The following is a 19,160-nucleotide window of genomic DNA, read 5'->3' as shown; positions in this document are numbered from 1 at the left end:
TCCCTGTGTGAGTTGATGGTGGAGCCAGACCTCCCCTACCCTCAGAGCCTCCATCGTCATGTCACCTGTAGAAGTGCTGGGGGTGTGTCTGATAACCCTATTTCCCAGTTGCCGATTATCAAGAACAGTTGAAGTCTTTGGCCTGCATCTCTGAAGTGACTATTGAGAAGCTCTTTATTTTCCTTAAATCCTAGAGACAGACTGGGTGTCAGGAAATACTTAGGTGTGACTAGGGGATGGCACTGGGGTTGTATGCTTGTGTTGATTGCATTCCTGTGAAGTTTTCTGTCCCCAAGCTAGCTCTTTCCTGGTCTGCATTTCACTGAGTGGCACCATCACTGAAGTAATTACAGAACAGGATGAGAAATGTCTGGAAGGTTTTTTGGAGAGACAACTAAAAGGCAGGGCATGGTATTTGTCACTCACACTAGAAGTGGCTGGACTCATTTGCGTGAATCCCAGTCAGTCTGGACTCCCTAGCACAGTTCAGTGTCAAGTAGTAGCAAAGCCTTGTAGGGAATCGACTTTACAGTTATGGAGCCCTGTTAGTGACAGGAGGAGACAGAACAACATTTACAATTCATAGCCTTAAATGTTGCCATAGGCGTTACCACCTGAGAATAAGACCCATGGTAGGGAAGTGGAAGATTGTGGTAAGGAGAGGATAAGAAAGGGATCACAGGAGAAGGAGGCTGCAGGGACAAGATGGGGATCCAGACCTTGAGTTGTTGAGGAACTAAAGAGGAGGAGAAAATTGTAGGGAGCGGAGTATAACTCAAAACCTTGTTAGATTTCTTAATGTGATTGAAGGGCATTGTTAGGTTGAGGATACAAGTGGGTAAGTTGTTAAGGGTTTAAGGCCCGTTCAGTGATGGCAAAAATGGCTAGTGGCATCATGAGAGATTTTTTTTGACAGAGTTAGACAGAGAGAGACAGAGAGAAAGGTCTTCCTTTTCCATTGGTTCACCCCCCAAATGGCTGCTATTGCAGGCACGCTGCGCCGATCCAAAGCCAGGAGCCAGGTGCCTCCTCCTGGACTCCCATGCAAGTGCAGGGCCCAACCACTTGGGGCATCCTCCACTGCCTTCCCAGGCCACAGCAGAGAGCCGAACTGGAGAGAAGAAACCAGGACAGAATCAGGCACCCCATCCAGGACTAGAACCCGGGGTGCCGGTGCCACAGGCAGAGGATTAGCCAAGTTAGCCAAGCGCCAGCCAAGAGATTATTTTTAAAAACTGTGTCCCAGTAGGTGGGTGCCAGCTGCAGAATGGGGAAGCTGAGGCAGGGCTGATGAAGCCAGCAGTGCAGTGCACGAACGCTGGGCAGGACCACGAGCAGGACCTTTGTGGATATAAAATTCCTGTCATTGAAAACCTAGGTGCCACTATGATAATGAGATCAGGAAACTGCATGGTTTCCCTTTATTGAGAAGACTGATAACATTATTAGTGAACAGCATATGCCAAATGGGTAAGGGGCTTGACCAGGCTCCACACTGACAGAACTCACTCTCACCAACAACAGTCTTGTGGAACTGGGTGATCAGGACCCTCTGACCTCACTCAGATCTCTGACTTACCTAAGTATTCTAAGAAATCCTGAAACAAACAGAAGGCATTGCAGACTGTGTGTAATTTACAGGGCTCCACAAGTCAAAGTACTGGATTTCCAGAAAGAAAAACTAAAAGAGCGTCAGGAAGCAGAGAAAATGTTCAAGAGCAAACGGGGTGCACAGCTTGCAAAGGATATTGCCAGGAGAAGTGACACTTTTAATCTGGGTGCTGGTTGCCAACTGACAAAAAGGAAGATGGGCCATCTCCAGGAGACTCAGTAGCAATAATGAGCGCTATTGTGCATGCATCGTCTCTGGCTGGAGCAGAGGGGCTGAAGGAGCAGGTGCAGTCCAGTCAGATACCTAGCAGAGAACCCAGGTCAGGGCCCACTCGTGAAGCTGAAGAGGAGATGGAAGACACAGTTGTGAACGGATCCTGAGCAGTGGGCGTGTGGATGACAGCAAGGCTCTCTTCAGCCAGGTCTCACTTGGTGAACATGGAATAATAATAACTGTGTCAGCAGAGTGGAACCTGTCAGCGTTGTTTAAATGCTTACATCTGCTGCTGGTCATTTTGTAATTAAAATTTGAAATCTAAATGTCAGCCATCTAAATGGGGCCATCTTCCACTGCTTTCCCAGGCCATAGCTGGATCAGAATTGGAGCAGTCAGGACTGGAACTGGCAGCATCTTTACCCACTATGCCACAGCATGGTCCCTGAACGTTAACTTTCACTACTCATTATTCTCTTCATTCCTATGACTCCAACTACCACTTATCCCACCAGAACACAATATTGCTATACCTTTATCTTCCTGGTACAATTTCCCCCCATACTCTTAAACTTAAAGGTGGATTTTACAATGCAGTATTTCTTAACTATAAGGCCAAGCAGTGCTTATTGATGAAAAATAACCAAAAAACACGTGGAGAACTGTGGTAACCATTCCATACTGTAGAATTTGGTGAGTGGTATTAGCTTTTCTTGTAAAATCAAAAGTAAGCCAGGATATACCTCTCAAACATCTGACCCCCATACTTTGATTTCTCAGTGCCTCTTTTATATCTTCTCACTTCCATTGATATTATTTCTGTTGGTAATTCCTATCCTGAGTGGAAGCCATACTGTTAAATTTATTTTCCTACAACATTTCTGAATCAGTTGGCATTGAATTGTCTATGAGATGAAATTCATGGAACACAGTTGTACAAATACATCCAGTGGTTTCTAACTAAATTGTTAGCATCATTTTCTACCTTTTCTTGTATATCTTCAAAAAGCCTGCTCACTTACTCTGTCTCATCTTGTTTTTCAGCTCCTAAGTTACAGTGTAGCTCAATGGTCTACAGATTAGGAAGCTGCACTTTTTTTTTTTATAAAAGTGACTTCTGGTGGATCCAGAAATGCAGTGAGACTCCCATCCTTTGCTGCCAGTCCCTCATGTGCCAGATCTCCACTGTCCCTTCTTACCCCATTGCACTATTGCAATGACTGTCTAAAAAGCCTTTTCAAACACATCAAAGTTGCCTTTGGAGAAGCTAACTAGAAACTTCTACTGGTTGCAGTAGTAATTAGCAGCTGGGAAAAAACTTTCATAATCAGTCTCCAGTCCCAACTCTACACTCTAATTGCTGCTCCAAGTGGATAATAATTTATGTTCTGTCTGTGGGGAGGTGAGGTCATGGAATCACAAACCCATATCTCAGGATCTGACAGCCTTCCCTCTGCACTTGTACTGTCTGCTGGACCCTCTCACTGAGCGCATGTGATGCCACTGGGAAGAAGCTGGATGAGTTCTATTTTGATTTGAGAGGCAGAGTCATGAAGCAGAGTATGTCAGAGGAAAGGATGATGTTCCTGGGTGTCTATGTATGAACCGCATCCAAAGTCAACCCTCACAGGGAGGAAGAATAATTCCTGAGGTATGAGCTAAGCTATGAAAGAATTAAATGGAATTCTAGGTAATTCCTAAAGCAATTTGGTATAATAATCAATGGCAGTGACTATTGGCATTTGATATAAATGATAATAAAAATCTGACTTTAAGGTACTTCAGGACTGTTCCAAGAACTTTTTGGAGTACATTTGTACTTCCAAGATCAATCTGCTACTGAACCAGCTTTACAGAATTGCGGTACAAATTTTAGGATGCCTAGCGGTGTGCCTGTAATACCTCCATGTATATAAATAAAGATGGGATTAATCAACATGGATCATATTTTCCTGTGTACTGAATGACAGTTGTTGGGAATGTGTTCTCTAACTTTGGTGTATGATACCACTAATGAAGACAGTGATTATGTTTATACTGAAAGCATCTGTGGTCTTTGGATTATGGTTGATTATTTCCCCTCTTTAAGTTGGGGAAATGTCATTTAAATAAAATAAATTGTATAACTATGGGTTTCACAAAGCTGTGTAATGCAATATTGTTTCCCATCCCAAAATTTATGGAATTGCCTGGACTAATAGTTCCTATCATAGGTGTCCTTGTATTTGTGTTTTTAGCATGACAGCAGGTTAAACTTTCCCTCTTCCTGTGGAGGCCTTCTTCCTTTCATTGACTCCAACCAGATGTGGGGCAGGCTTCTGCGGTCTTCACGGCTCTCAGTGCACCTCCACTGGTGAAAATCTCTCATCTTCCAGTCCTCGTTGATTTTGGCCTATTTGCTGATCTGCAGACATAAATAGGGACTTGTTAACAACCAATAGCATCAAATAAAGTATTCCCCAATCCAAAATAAGATAACAAGTTATGAAAACAAAAACAAATGTGTGAGGATACTTCAGAGAAGTGACTGGGAAGTGGAATTAAAAGGTAAGTTTATTTTAGTCCAAAACATTTTTTTAAAATTCATGCATATGAAGTGTTCTTCAAAAAGATCATGGAGATGCATATTATGGAAAACATGATACATGGATTTTGAAATCTCTGCACTATAATAAGCTTATCTATTATTAAAATTGTCCAAGGACTTTTTTAAAGTTCCCTCATATATCTAGGCTCTTTGGGGACCACCACTAACCAGGTTTTCACCTGTGTGGTGCTTTCATGTCTTCAGTGCCAGTCCAGGCAGTTTCAAGTCCTCACTTGTCCAAGTACCCCAGCGTGTTTATGAATTCACACAAAACATTGACCTTTTCCTTCTCTGAGTTCCCCACTTCTTTATAATGTAAGTAATAGCAGGGAGCGCTTCACATGTTTGTGAAAGCAGAGACGGTGCCGGTGTGTGCTCTTCACTGCAGTGATTCATACACTGTAAGTCTTGTCTGCAGGTTACACACTAAACTCTTGGAAATCTTTTGTTTTCTTACTTGAGGAAAATAAACTTCATGCATCTCATATATACAAATTTAGGAACATAGTGATTCTTCCCACACTTCCTCCCTCCAGACAATATTCCTACCCTTCTTCCTCCTCCTTCTCTCATTCCTATTCTTATTTTTCACAAGATCTATTGTAACCTAACTTTAAATTCATAAAATTAACCCTATTCTTAGTGGATAGTTCAAAAAATAGTATGAAGAAAACAAAAAAACAAAAAAAGCAAACAAGCAAAAAAGCATTGTTCCTCAACAGTCAAGACAAGGGCTGTTCAAAATCATCACATCACAGAGTGTCAACTTGACACCTATAGATTACCTTTTAGGTACTCTATTAGTTACCACAGATGAGAGAGAACATAAGGTATTTGTTTTTGGAGGACCAGCTTATTTTCCTAAGTGCAATGGTTTCCAGTTGTATCTATTTTATTGTGAAAGAGAGGATTTCATTTTGGGGGCAGGGACAGATCTCTTAAAAGAAGAAGAGCTCTCAGGATTTCTCTGTGGCTGAATCACAGTTCCTGGAGAAGGTTGGGGTTCAGCTGGTGCTGTACATGCATCTCACTCTTGGTCTTCTCATGCAGGTACCTGGTGTGAAGATACATGTCAGTCACCAGGAGCTAGCAGAATGGCTTCCTGGGAGGTGGCCACAGGAACGCTCTTCTTAGCTCAGGTCATATGTGGAATTCTGGGGAACTTCTCTCTTCTTTCCCATCATGTCTTCCTTTCCTTGACTGGATTCAAGGCAAGATGCACAGATTTGATTCTGAGGCACCTCCTTGTAGCCAACTGCTTGGTCATTCTCTCCTATGGAGTGCCAGAGGCAGTGACAGCTTTAAGGGGGAAATTTCTCCCCAGCGATGCTGAGTGCAACCTTCTTTTCTATGTACGGAGAGTGTCCAGGGCCGTGTCCATCGAAAGCACCTGCTTCTTGAGTATCTTCCAGGCCATCACCATCAGCCCCAGGAACTCTTGGTGGGCAGAGCTTAAAGTCAAAGCTCCCAGGTACATAGGCCTCTCCTCCATGCTGTGCTGGATCCTGAACATGTTAATAAACACCATTTCCCCCATCTATGTGACTAGTAAGTGGATCAACACAAGCATCACAAAGAGAAAAGACTATGGGTACTGTAACGCTGTCTTCCAAGACACCTTCACAGGCTCGCTCTTCTTGGCACTACTATTGTTGCCTGATGCTGTGTCCTTGGGGCTCATGCTCCTGGCCAGCAGCTCCATGGTGTTCATCCTGCACAGACACAAGCAGCAGGTGCAGCACATTCATGGGACGCATGCTTCCCCCAGGACTTCCCCTGAATCCAGAGCTACTCGGAGCATCCTTGCTCTGGTGAGCACATTTGTATTTTTTTACATGGTCTCCTCCACTTTCCAAGTGTATTTGGCTCATTTTAGTAAGCCCAGTCGATTGACAGTGAACATCTCTGCATTATTTGCTGGCTGTTTCCCAACTCTTAGCCCCTATCTTCTCATGAGCTGTGACTCCAGGGTACCCAGGCTCTGCTTTGCCTCGATAAGGAATACAAAATCCCCCAACATTATCAGAAACATGTACCTTGTATTTGCTTTATAATACTTGTTGTACAATAGTATAGGCACAGTTATTTGGTAGCCATATTACAAGACCCTGTACTCATGCTTACACACATGTGTGTATGTATATAGGGTGTAATACACACTATTAGATTACATTTGTTATCAAGCAATCATAGTAGGATAATATATACTTAGAAATATAAAAATATTAGTCACAATAATAAACTGTTTTAAATCTACAGCCTATTTTATTTGACATTTATACAGTCATTAATTAAGTCACATGAAATTGATTTTTCATTTTTCTACTTTAAGCCTTATATTTTAGGTGCATATATTTATAACTGATTAAGTATAGTCAAACAATGTTTAACAAGAATAGTCAGTCTGTTTGTTTTAAAATAACACTGCATATATTTGAGATTGGATTTATCTAATTACCGTGTGCACCTCTTGACATTTGTTCAGTATGCTTGTTCTTTCTGCCATAACTTTTTTTTTTAAAGATTTATTTACCTATTTGAAAGGCAGAGTTACAGAGAGAGAGAGAGATCTTCCATGCACTCCCAATGGCTGCAACAGCTAGGGCTGGACCAGTCCATAGCCAGGAGGTTGGAACTCCATCCGGGTCTCCCACGTGGGTGCAGGGGCCCAAGCATTTGGGCCATCTTCTGCTGCTTTCCCAAGCACCTTACTCAGGAACTGGATAGAAAGTGGAGCAGCTGGGACTCATACCAGTGCTCACATGGGATTTCAGCATTGAAGGTGGTGGCATAACCCTGCTGAGCCACAATGCTGGCCCTGACATAGGGCCTTGATTGCAAGTTAAAATGCACAGTTTGGGTCCAGTGCTGTGGCATAGCAGAGAAAGCTGCCTGCTGCAGTGCTGGCATCCCATATGGGCACCGGATCAAGTCCTGGCTGCTCCACTTCCAATCCAGCTCTCTGCTATGGCCTGGGAAAGCAGTGGAAGATGGCTCAAGTTCTTGGGTCCCTGCCACCTACATGGGAATACCCAGAGGAATCTCCTGGCTCCTGGCTCCAAATTTGTGCACCTCCTGCCGTTGCAGCCATCTGGGGAGTGAACAAGTGAATGAAGACCTCTCTCTCTCTCTCTCTCTCTCTCTCTCTGCATCTCCTTCTCTGTGTAACTCTGAGGTTCAAATAAATAAATAAATCTTTTAAAAAATGAATAAAAAAACAAAATGGTCAGTTTTCTCTCTGAACTAAATGAGATTATGAACTTATGATATTATGTTTATTATATTCCTCATTATGCTTCTGACTGTTGGAAATTTGATCATAAAGGCATCCCTCTATTTTGTTAACTGTTTGTATTTTATTATTGTCACCACAGTTTTACTTATATTTCAGGATGGCTCGTAAAAGGAATTATCACTATTTACATGTGATAGTCCTTTTTAATTACTTACTCTATAGAATAAAACAAGCACCATCTTCATAACATAGTGTTTTATAAAATTAGGAATGGATATGCTATATACCTTTTCTAATTAAAGAAAAAGGTTTCAAGATGGCTTTGTGACATAGCAGATACAGCTGCCAACTGCAACATCAGCATTCCATATGGGTGCCAGTTCAGCTCCCAGCTGCTCCACTTCTGATCCACACCCTGATAATGGCCTCAGAAAAGCAGTATAAAATGGCCCAAGGATTTGGCTTTTAGCTTTGGCCTGGCCCAGCCCTGATTGTTGTGGCCATCGGGGGAGTAAACCAGAGGATGGAAGTTAAGTAATTTTCCAAAGAATGTTGGTATGCATCACCATGGAGCACCATGTGATATCTGAATTGCATAGAAATGGGGCTGCATGTCAACATGATGCAGAATACTCCATCTGGAGAGCAAACTGGCATTGGGCAAGGGATAATTGATGAGAACACTTAATTAGCTTTATTCTAGTATCTTACAAATAAATGTGCTGTGAATTATCTATGGTGTTTCAACATTGCATTATATCCAAAAAAGTATTGGTGATGATTATTTCTTGCAATGTTTTCATGTAAGGAAGAAGGAACATGAAAGGAGGACTTCAGATGTAAAGCACGTTGGCCCAAGTGCTGCACCTACATAGGAGACCAGGGAGAAGCTCCTGGCCTCCTGGCTTTGGCCTGGCCCAGCCCTAGCCATTGCAGCCATTTAGGGAATGAACCAGCAGATGGAAGATTCCCTTTCTCTCTCTCTCTCTCCCTCTCCCTCTCTCTCTTTCTCTCTGTAACTCTGTCTTTCAAATAAATAAATAAATCCTTTTTTTTAAAAAAAAAAGGCTCTTCAAAGCATATAAAATAAGGAAATCATTATTTGAAAAGCATACCGATCAGGGAGAACATATGGTATTTGTCCCTTTGGGACTGACTTATTTCACTCAGCATGATGTGTTCCAGATTCCTCCATTTTGTTGCAAATGACTGGATTTCGTTGTTTCTTACTGCGGTATAGTATTCTAAAGAGTACATATCCCATAATTTCTTTATCCAGTCTATCGTTGATGGGCATTTAGGTTGGTTCCAGGTCTTAGCTATTGTGAATTGAGCTGCAATAAACATTAGGGTGCAGACCTCTTTTTTGTTTGCCAATTTAACCTTCTTAAGAATACCATGTGCTATGCTGATCAAAAAAGGTTCACATTTCCTTGTTTTTCCTCTTCTCATTTCTAACCTAGCGTGATGAAAAATCAGTGATTTCTTTTTGCCTATATTAAAGATGACAAGTGTTTGATTCTACCAGGATTAATTTGCAACTAAAAGGAAACATTTCTTGGAACCTTTCATTGTTACAGTTTAAACTTTCTTTTAAAACATAACTTTCTATAAGTTAAAATTAGCATCTTCATAGATACTAGCCAAGTCACTTAATCAACTATTAACATCAAAACATGATATGAGGAAGTTGAAATTTTATTTCTGTTTCTTATTTTGCTGTAGAGCTACTGCTTCACTGCATAAAACAGCACCAGCAAATGCAGTATATTGCAAAAATTAAAATAGTATTGTTCTTTCTCTGGCACCGTACAACTAACAAAAACTGTTGTGTATTCCCAGTTACTTCCAATGGAAAGATCATTACATATTTTGACTCCAATCCAGGGATGAGTATAAGCAAGTTACAATATTACATAAGGCTTAAGATAACAATGTGATCCTTGAATTACATTATTTGTTTTTTTTTTAACTTTTATTTAATGAATATAAATTTCCAAAGTACGATTTATGGATTACAATGGCTTCCCCCACATACCGTCCCTCCCACCCACTACACTCCCCTTTCCCACTCCCTCTACCCTTCCATTCACATCAAGATTCATTTTCGATTATCTTAATATACAGAAGATCAGCTTAGTATACATTAAGTAAGGATTTCAACAGTTTCCTCACACAAAAACAAAAAGTGAAAAATAATAGATGACTTTTTTTAAATGATTATGAAATCAGATCAGACCTATTGTCATGTTTAATCCCAGTGAGAGTCAAGTTGGGAGTTGATAATTTGTTTTTTTTTTTACAGAGGATCAGTTTAGTATACATTAGGTAAAGATTTCAACAGTTTGCACCCCCATAAAAACACAAAGTGAAATATATTGTTTGAGTACTCATTATAGCATTAAATCTCAATACACAGCACATTAAGGACAGAGATCCTACATGAGGAGTAAGTGCACAGTGACTCCTGTTGTTGACTTTACAAATTGACACTCCTGTCTATGGCATCAGTAGTCTCCCTATGCTCCGGTCATGAGTTTCCAAGGCTATGGAAGCCCTCTGAGTTCTCCGATTCTTCTCTTGTTTAGACAAGCTCATAGTCAAAGTGGAGGTTCTCTCCTCCCTTCAGAGAAAGGTACCTCCTTCTTTGAAGACCTGTTCTTTCCACTGGGATCTCACTCGCAGAGATCTAGATCTTTTGCCAGAGTGTCTTGGCTTTCCATGCCTGAAATACTCTCATGGGCTTTTCAGCCAGATCCAAATGCCTTTAGGGCTGATTCTGAGGCCAGAGTGCTATTTAGGACATCCGCCATTCTATGAGTCTGCTGAGTATCTCACTTCCCATGTTGGATCACTCTCCCCTTTATTTATTCCATCGGTTAGTGTTAGCAGGTACTAGACTTGTTTATGTGCTCCCTTTGACTCTTAGTCCTTTCATTATGATCAATTGTGAACTGAAATTGATCACTTGGAATAGTGAGATGGCATTGGTACATGCCACCTTGATGGGATTGAATTGGAATCCCCTGGTATGTTTTTAACTCTACCATTTGGGGCAAGTCAGCTTGAGCATGTCCCAAATTATACATTTCTTCCCTCTCTTATTCCCACTCTTATGTTTAACAGGGATCACATTTCAGTTAATTTTCACCACTTAAGAATAACTGTGTATTAATTACAGAATTAAACCAGTCATATGAAGTAGAACAGACAAAAAAACTACTAAGAGGGATAATGTATTAAGTTGTTCATTAACAGTCAGGGCTATGCTGATCAAGTCACCATTTCCCATAGTGTCCATTTCACTTCAGGAGGTTTCCTTTTTGGTGTTCAGTCAGTTGTCACTGATCAGGGAGAACATATGGTATTTGTCCCTTTGGGACTGGCTTATTTCACTCAGCATGATGTGTTCCAGATTCCTCCATTTTGTTGCAAATGACTGGATTTCGTTGTTTCTTACTGCGGTATAGTATTCTAAAGAGTACATATCCCATAATTTCTTTATCCAGTCTACCGTTGATGGGCATTTAGGTTGGTTCCAGGTCTTGGCTATTGTGAATTGAGCTGCAATAAACATGAGGGTGCAGACCGCTTTTTTGTTTGCCAATTTAAATTCTTTTGGGTAAATTCCAAGGAGTGGGATGGCTGGGTCGAACAGTAGGGTTATCTTCAGGTTTCTGAGGAATCTCCAGACTGACTTCCATAGTGGCTTGACCAGTTTGCATTCCCACCAACAGTGGGTTAGTGTCCCTTTTTCCCCACATCCTCGCCAGCATCTGTTGTTGGTAGATTTCTGAATGTGAGCCATTCTAACCGGGGTGAGGTGAAACCTCATTGTGGTTTTGATTTGCATTTCCCTGATTACTAATGACCTTGAACATTTTTTCATGTGCCTGTTGGCCATTTGGATTTCCTCTTTTGAAAAATGTCTATTGAGGTCCTTGGCCCATCTCTTAATTGGGTTGTTGGTTTTGTTTTTGTGGAGTTTCTTGATCTCTTTGTAGATTCTGGTTATTAACCCTTTATCTGTTGCATAGTTTGCAAATATTTTTTCCCATTCTGTCGGTTGTCTCTTCACTCTCCTGACTGTTTCTTTTGCAGTACAGAAACTTCCCAATTTGATGCAATCCCAATAGTTGATTTTGACTTTGACTGCCTGTGCCTCCCGGGTCTTTTCCAGAAACTCTTTGCCTGTGCCAATATCTTGAAGGGTTTCTCCAATGTTCTCTAGTAACTTGATGGTGTCAGGTCGTAGATTTAGGTCTTTAATCCATGTTGAGTGGATTTTTGTGTAAAGCATAAGGTAGGGGTCTTGCTTCATGATTCTGCACGTGGAAATCCAGTTTTCCCAGCACCATTTATTGAATAGACTGTCCTTGCTCCAGGAATTGGTTTTAGATCCTTGATCAAATATAAGTTGGCTGTAGATGTTTGGGTTGATTTCTGGTGTTTCAATTCTGTTCCATTGGTCTATCCATCTGTTTCTGTACCAGTACCATGCTGTTTTGATTACAACCGCCCTGTAGTATGTCCTGAAATCTGGTATTGTGATGCCTCCGGCTTTGTTTTTGTTGTACAAGATTGCTTTAGCTATTCGAGGTCTCTTGTGCCTCCATATAAATTTCAGCACCAATTTTTCCAGATCTGAGAAGAAGGTCTTCGGTATCTTGATTGGTATTGCATTGAATTTATAAATTGCTTTTGGGAGAATGGACATTTTGATGATATTGATTCTTCCAATCCATGAGCATGGAAGATTTTTCCATTTCTTGGTATCCTCTTCTATTTCTTTCTTTAAGGTTTTGTAATTTTCATCGTAGAGATCTTGAACGTCCTTGGTTAAGTTTATTCCAAGGTATTTGATTGTTTTTGTAGCTATTGTGAATGGGATTGATCTTAGAAGTTCTTCCTCAGCCATGGCATTGTCTGTGTATACAAAGGCTGTTGATTTTTCTGCATTGATTTTATACCCTGCTACTTTGCCAAAATCTTCTATGAGTTCCAATAGTCTCTTAGTAGAGTTCTTTGGGTCCCCTAAATAAAGAATCATGTCATCTGCAAAGAGGGATAGTTTGAGTTCTTCCTTCCCAATTTGTATCCCTTTAATTTCTTTTTCTTGCCTAATAGCTCTGGCTAGAACCTCCAGAACTATATTGAATAGCAGTGGTGAGAGTGGACATCCCTGTCTGGTCCCAGATCTCAGTGGAAATGCTTCCAACTTTTCCCCATTCAATAGGATGTTGGCTGTGGGTTTTTCATAGATTGCTTTGATTGTATTGAGGAATGTTCCTTCCAAACCCAGTTTGCTTAGAGTTTTCATCATGAACGGGTGTTGTATTTTATCAAATGCTTTCTCGGCATCTATTGAGATAATCACATGGTTTTTCTTCTGCAGTCTGTTAATGTGGTGTATCACATTGATTGTCTTGCGCACATTAAACCATCCCTGCATACCAGGGATAAATCCCACTTGGTCTGGGTGGATGATCTTTCTGATGTGTTGTTGTATTCTATTGGCGAGAATTTTATTGAGGATTTTTGCATCTATGTTCATCAGGGATATTGGTCTGTAATTCTCTTTCAGTGCTGCATCTTTTTCCGGCTTAGGAATTGAGGTGATGCTGGCTTCATAGAAAGAATTTGGGAGGATTCCCTCTTCTTCGATTGTTCTGAATAGTTTGAGAAGAATTGGAGTTAGTTCTTCTTTAAATGTCTGGTAGAATTCAGCAGTGAATCCATCTGGTCCTGGGCTTTTCTTTGTTGGGAGGGCCTTTATTACTGTTTCAATTTCTGTCTCAGTTATGGGTCTGTTTAGGTTTTCGATGTCTTCCTGGTTCAATTTAGGCAGGTTGCATGTGTCCAGGAATCTATCCATTTCTGATAGGTTTCCCTGTTTGCTGGCATACAAGTCCTTGTAGTAATTTCTGATGATTCTTTTTATTTCTGTGGTGTCTGTTGTTACATTTCCTTTTTCATCTCTGATGTAATTGATTTGGGTCTTTTCTCTTCTTTTTTTAGTTAGTTGGGCCAATGACCTGTCAATTTTGTTTATTTTTTCCAAAAACCAGCTCCTCGTTTGGCTGATTTTTTGGAATGTTTTTCTTGATTCAATCCTGTTGATTTCTTCTCTGATTTTAATTATTTCTCTTCTCCTACTAGATTTGGGTCTGGTTTGCTGTAGGTTTTCTAGATCCTTGAGGTGAATTGAAAGCTCATCTATTTGGTGCCTTTCCAATTTCTTGATGTAGGCACCTATTGATATAAACTTTCCTCTTAACACTGCTTTTGCTGCGTCCCATAAGATTTGGTATGTTGTGCTGTTACCCTCATTTACTTCCAGAAAGTTTTTGATTTCTCTTTTGATTTCTTCTATGACCCATTGTTCATTCAGGAGCATGTTGTTCAATCTCCATGTGTTTGCGTATGCTCTAGGGATTCCTGAGTTGCTAATTTCCAACTTCATTCCTTGATGGTCTGAGAAGCTGCATGGTATGATTCTAATTCTTTTGAATTTGCTGAGACTTGCTTTATGGCCTAGTATGTGGTCAATCCTAGAGAAGGTTCCATGTACTGCTGAGAAGAATGTAAAATCTTTAGCTGTAGGATTGAAAGTTCTGTAGATATCTGTTAGATCCATTTGGGCTATAGTGTCGTTTAAATCTACTGTATCCTTGTTGATCTTCTGTCCTATTGATCTGTCTATTTCTGAGAGTGGAGTATTGAAGTCCCCCAGTACTATTGTATCGGGGTCTAAGTCTCCCTTTAAGTCCGTTAACAAATCTTTTAGATAAACCGGTGCCCTGTAGTTAGGTGCATATACATTGATAATTGTTATATCTTCCTGTTGAATTGATCCCTTAATCATTATGTAGTGTCCCTCTTTGTCTCTCTTAACGGTTTTTGTGGTAAAGTTTATGGTGTCTGATATTAAGATGGCTACGCCTGCTCTTTTTTCATTTCTGTTGGCATGGTATATCTTTTTCCAGCCTTTCCCTTTCAGTCTGTATGGATCTTTGTTGGAAACATGAGTTTCTTGTAAGCAGCAAATAGATGGGTTTTGTTCCTTAACCCAATCAGCCAATCGGTGTCTTTTAAGTGGACAGTTCAGGCCATTCACGTTCAATGTGACTAATGATAAGTGGTAACTTTGCCCTGCCATTTGCCAAAGATAAGTTCTAATATATGCTTTGAATTCCCTGTGATCTTTTGCTGTGAGCTTTCCTTCCTTGGTTTCCTTCCTTTACCTTCTTTCATATTGATGACCGTGTTTCTTTGTTTCTGTGTGTAACACATCTTTAAGCATCTTTTGCAGGGCTGGACGAGTGGCAACAAATTCTTTCAATTTCTGTTTGCTATGAAAAGTCTTTATTTCACCTTCATTCACAAATGATAGCTTTGCAGGATATAATATTCTGGGCTGGCAGTTGTTCTCTCTTAGTACCTGGGCTATATCTCGCCATTCCCTCCTAGCTTGTAGAGTTTCTGATGAGAAGTCAGCTGTGAGTCTGATTGGAGATCCTCTAAGAGTAATCTGACGTTTCTCTCTTGCACATTTTAGGATCTTTTCTTTATGTTTCACTGTGGAGAGTTTAATTACAACGTGTCGTGGTGAGGATCTCTTTTGGTCGTGTTTATTAGGGGTTCTGTGGGCTTCCTGTACTAGGATTTCTCTGTCCTTCCCCAAACCTGGGAAATTTTCTGCTAATATCTCACTAAAAAGGCCTTCTAATCCTTTCTCCCTCTCCATGCCTTCAGGAACTCCTAGAACCCGAATGTTGGGTTTTTTAATAGTATCCTGAAGATTCCCGACAATATGTTTTAGATTTCTAATTTCCTCTTCTTTTCTTTGGTCTGACTGTATCCTTTCCTGTTCTCTGTCTTCTAAGTCCGATATTCTCTCTTCTGCTTCACCCATTCTGTTTGTAAGGCTCTCTAGTGTGTTTTTCATTTGATCTATTGAATTCTTCACTTCAGTCACTATCCCAGTTTCCTGTTGTACTAGTTGTTTCGTTTCATTTTGATTCCTCCTTAATATTTCATTTTCACGAGAGAGATTTTCTATCTTGTCCATTAAGGATTTCTGTAGTTCAAGAATTTGTTTTTGAGAACTTCTTAATGTTCTTATCAATTTTTTGAGATCTGCTTCTTGCATTTCTTCTATGTCATCATCCTCATAATCTTGAATTGGGGTGTCTTTTTCATTTGAGGGCTTCATGGTGACTTCCTTGTTTTTATTACCTTGGTTTTTGCGTTTGTTATTTGGCATATTGGAGATATTTGGTTTCTTCACTGTGGTGCTTTTTCTTGTTATACTATGACTCTAGATTAAGTGGACTATCTGTTTTTGATGGAGCCTTAGGGCTTGAGATGGGTGTGGCCTGAGAGCTCTGTTTGGTGTGCCAAAGGTGACACTCCCAGGTTAGGCGTGGTAAACCTCTCTCTCTCTCTCTCTCTTTCTTTTTCTTTTTTTTTGATTCAAAAGGGACGTTATTCTGCACAGGTGAACGAAGTTGGAGGTAGTTAGCAGGCAAATGATATACCCACAGGAGCCAGAGATCAGAAGCTCTTTCCCAAGGACCACACAGGGAATCTGTTCGGCCCTCAGAGTGGGCTCAAATTCTCCTTCAGTCTCCCACTGGGTTGCCAAAGTTACGGAATTATAGCGTCTCTGGAGAGTGCTCACGTGAATTCCGTGAGTTCTCTCCCCCACCGTCTCTTTTTTCACAGTCTCAGTTCAGTAGCACCACAAATTTACTAGGTCCTAATCTCCTGTTAATTCGCCCCGCCCAGAGTCAGGTTTTTCTGCTAGGCTCAGGGCCAGTGCAGACCTGAGGTCGCTCTGCTTATGACGTATGTCCAAGATGGCGCCTGCTCTTTGTCTTGTTCGCCCTTGAGAGGTGAGCGGAGAGAGAGAAACCCGTGTCCATGCCAGTCACCCTCTCTCTCTTCCAGTTAGCCTGGTGAAGTTCCCCCCCCCGGGGGTCGTTCCCTCTAGTCTCCTCTCTCCGCTTGCCTGCCGGTGTCTTGGGCTATTGAGGTTCGGCTCACCTTGCGTTCCAGCGGCTCGGTCCCATGGCTCGGCTTGCGCAGCTCAGTCCCAGGGCTCGGCTTCCGCGTGGTGGGCGACCTTGTTCTCCCAGTAGGTCCTCCGATTCACGACCACTCAATCCAGAAGGGTTTCCTCTGCAATATTTTCCTGGTTCTTTTTTCTGAGGCTACCGTAACTCCCCTTTTATTAAACTAAATTTTCCCGGACTATCGGTGCGCGCCTTCACTATTCCGCCATCTTGGCTCCACCCCTGAATTACATTATTTGTAAAACTACTTTTTACCACAGATCACTTCATGGATTCTGAATACCAGTGCCTAGAGCCTAGTATAAATATCACAAGGTACTGTGAAAAAGATGCATATTAAGTTTATCTGCAATCATTACAAAGTTAGGGTATATTTTCTTCCAGTAGCAGAGTTGAAAGTAGTATTTCTTCCATCAAGATTGCTAAAAGTTGCAATTTTAAGTCCTGTCCACCACTAATTTAAGAGAAAACTGTGATGGAATAAGTTATTCCATACTAGTTCATGTAAGGGTTCCACTTTAATTTCTCAATAGATTTTATGTATTTCTCATAGGCTTCTTCACTCATTAGTTCATCTAGTTCTGAAGGGTTACTCAGCGTCATCTTGATCAGCCAACCATCTTCATAACAAGATTTGTGGACAAGTCCTGGGTTTTCTGCAAGGGCTTCATTAATTTCAGTTACTTCTCCTGATAGAGGAGAATAGAGTTCGCTAGCAGCTTTCACACTTTCCAAGGCACCAAATTCATCTTGTTTTTTCAATTTTGTCCCAACTTCAGGCAGACTGCAATAAACAACATCTCCCAAAGCTTCCTGTGCAAAATTGCTGATTCCCACTGTTCCACTACCATTTTCTGTTGTTATCCATTCATGTTTCTCTGTGAGTTTACACACCAAGATCAGAGCGGGTCCAGTGCCCAGTGTCGGAACGGCGCCCACCCACAGCCACCAGGGCAGAGGTGAGCAGGGTGCAGCGGGCGCTGAGGCCGTGAGCAGCCTACAAGTCGCGGCCCGCACACTCCACGCCACTCGCAGCACCATGTTCACAGTTTAGGAATATGTATTTTTATATAATTCACTACAATTAGAAAATCAATAGAATACAATAAATGTATCCCAGCTTAATTGGAAGTCTTTAGTAGGAACAAATTCAACACAGTCCTTTAGATGCAATTTCTTTTGGGTTGACAGCAACACTTTTTTGTTATATTTTATGTCCTGTAAATGCCAATAAGTCTATCCAAAATCTCAAACATGTGGTTTCAAAGAGAAATTATGATGAACTGGGCATTTTTGTTCACATATATACAATGCAACAATGGACACATTTTTAAAATCAAAGGCTGCATCAGTTTCATCCATGAAGTAAAGGGGAGTGGGTTTGTAATGATGGAGAGCAAACTCTAAAGCCAAGGAATGAAGTGTTTTCTCTCCTGCTGAATGGTTGAAGATCTTCCAACTTTCCTGAGGTGGTGGAACACTGCACAGGATTCCTTCAGAGAAAGGATCCAAGCTGTCTCTTAGCTCCAGTTCAGCTTCCCCTCCCAAGGTAAGCATCTGGTAATTCTCTTATATTTGTTACTATATAACAGTCTGCCATAAATTCATTCAGCCTGTGTTTCCACAGATCATCATATGCTTGTCTAAAATTCTCTCTTTCAAACGGTGACTTGATCAGCATAGCCCTGACTGTTAATGAACAACTTAATACATTATCCCTCTTAGTAGTTTTTTTGTCTGTTCTACTTCATATGACTGGTTTAATTCTGTAATTAATACACAGTTATTCTTAAGTGTTGAAATTTAACTGAAATGTGATCCCTGTTAAACATAAGAGTGGGAATAAGAGAGGGAAAAGATGTACAATTTGGGACATGCTCAAGCTGACTTGCCCCAAATGGTAGAGTTAGAAACATACCAGGGGACTCCAATTTAATCCCATCAAGGTGGCATGTACCAATGCCATCTCACTATTCCAAGTGATCAATTTCAGTTCACAATTGATCATAATGAAAGGACTAAGAGTCAAAGGGAGCACATAAACAAGTCTAGTACCTGCTAATACTAACTGATAGAATAAAGGGGAGAGTGATCCAACATGAGAAGGGAGATACTCAGCAGACTCATAGAATGGCGGATGTCGTAAACAGCACTCTGGTCTCAGAATCAGCCCTAAAGGCATTCCAATCTGGCTGAAAAGCCCATGAGAGTATTTCAGGCATGGAAAGCCAAGACACTCTGGCAAAAAAAAAAAAAAACACTAAATGAAAGATCTCTGTGAGTGGTGAGTGAGATCCCAGTGGAAAGAACAGGTCTTCAAAGATGGAGGTACCTTTCTCAAGGGAGGAGAGAACTTCCACTTGACTATGACCTTGTCTAATAAAGATAAGAGTCGGTGAACTCAAAAGGCTTCCATAGCTTTGGAAACTCATGACT

The 19,160-nt window shown here is 41.0% G+C and overlaps 1 protein-coding gene and 2 pseudogenes across 1 annotated transcript; 2 read left to right on the top strand and 1 right to left on the bottom strand.

Annotated features, from left to right (window-relative positions):
• Positions 1 to 1,290: 1,290 nt before the first annotated feature.
• LOC100340293 (U2 small nuclear ribonucleoprotein A' pseudogene) lies at positions 1,291 to 1,992 on the top strand (annotated as a pseudogene).
• Positions 1,993 to 5,506: 3,514 nt separating this feature from the next.
• Positions 5,507 to 6,466, top strand: ORYCUNV1R1527 (vomeronasal 1 receptor oryCunV1R1527). Its single transcript, NM_001167216.1, has one exon. The coding sequence runs from the start codon at positions 5,507 to 5,509 to the stop codon at positions 6,464 to 6,466; it is 960 nt and encodes a 319-aa protein (NP_001160688.1).
• Positions 6,467 to 17,096: 10,630 nt separating this feature from the next.
• On the bottom strand, positions 17,097 to 17,765 carry LOC100338787 (glycine cleavage system H protein, mitochondrial pseudogene; annotated as a pseudogene).
• Between the last annotated feature and the right edge of the window lie 1,395 nt (positions 17,766 to 19,160).

Source organism: Oryctolagus cuniculus, chromosome 18 (assembly GCF_051225735.1).
Source record: "Oryctolagus cuniculus isolate XC-2025 breed Fujian yellow rabbit chromosome 18, ASM5122573v1, whole genome shotgun sequence".
Classification (NCBI taxonomy): Eukaryota; Metazoa; Chordata; class Mammalia; order Lagomorpha; family Leporidae; genus Oryctolagus; species Oryctolagus cuniculus.
Note: the sequence above shows the minus strand (reverse complement) of the source record. Positions and strands in the feature narration are given on the sequence as shown.

Coding starts and splice junctions, on each gene's coding strand:
- ORYCUNV1R1527 (NM_001167216.1), top strand. CDS start 5,507: ATGGCTTCCTGGGAGGTGGCCACAGGAACGCTCTTCTTAGCTCAGGTC.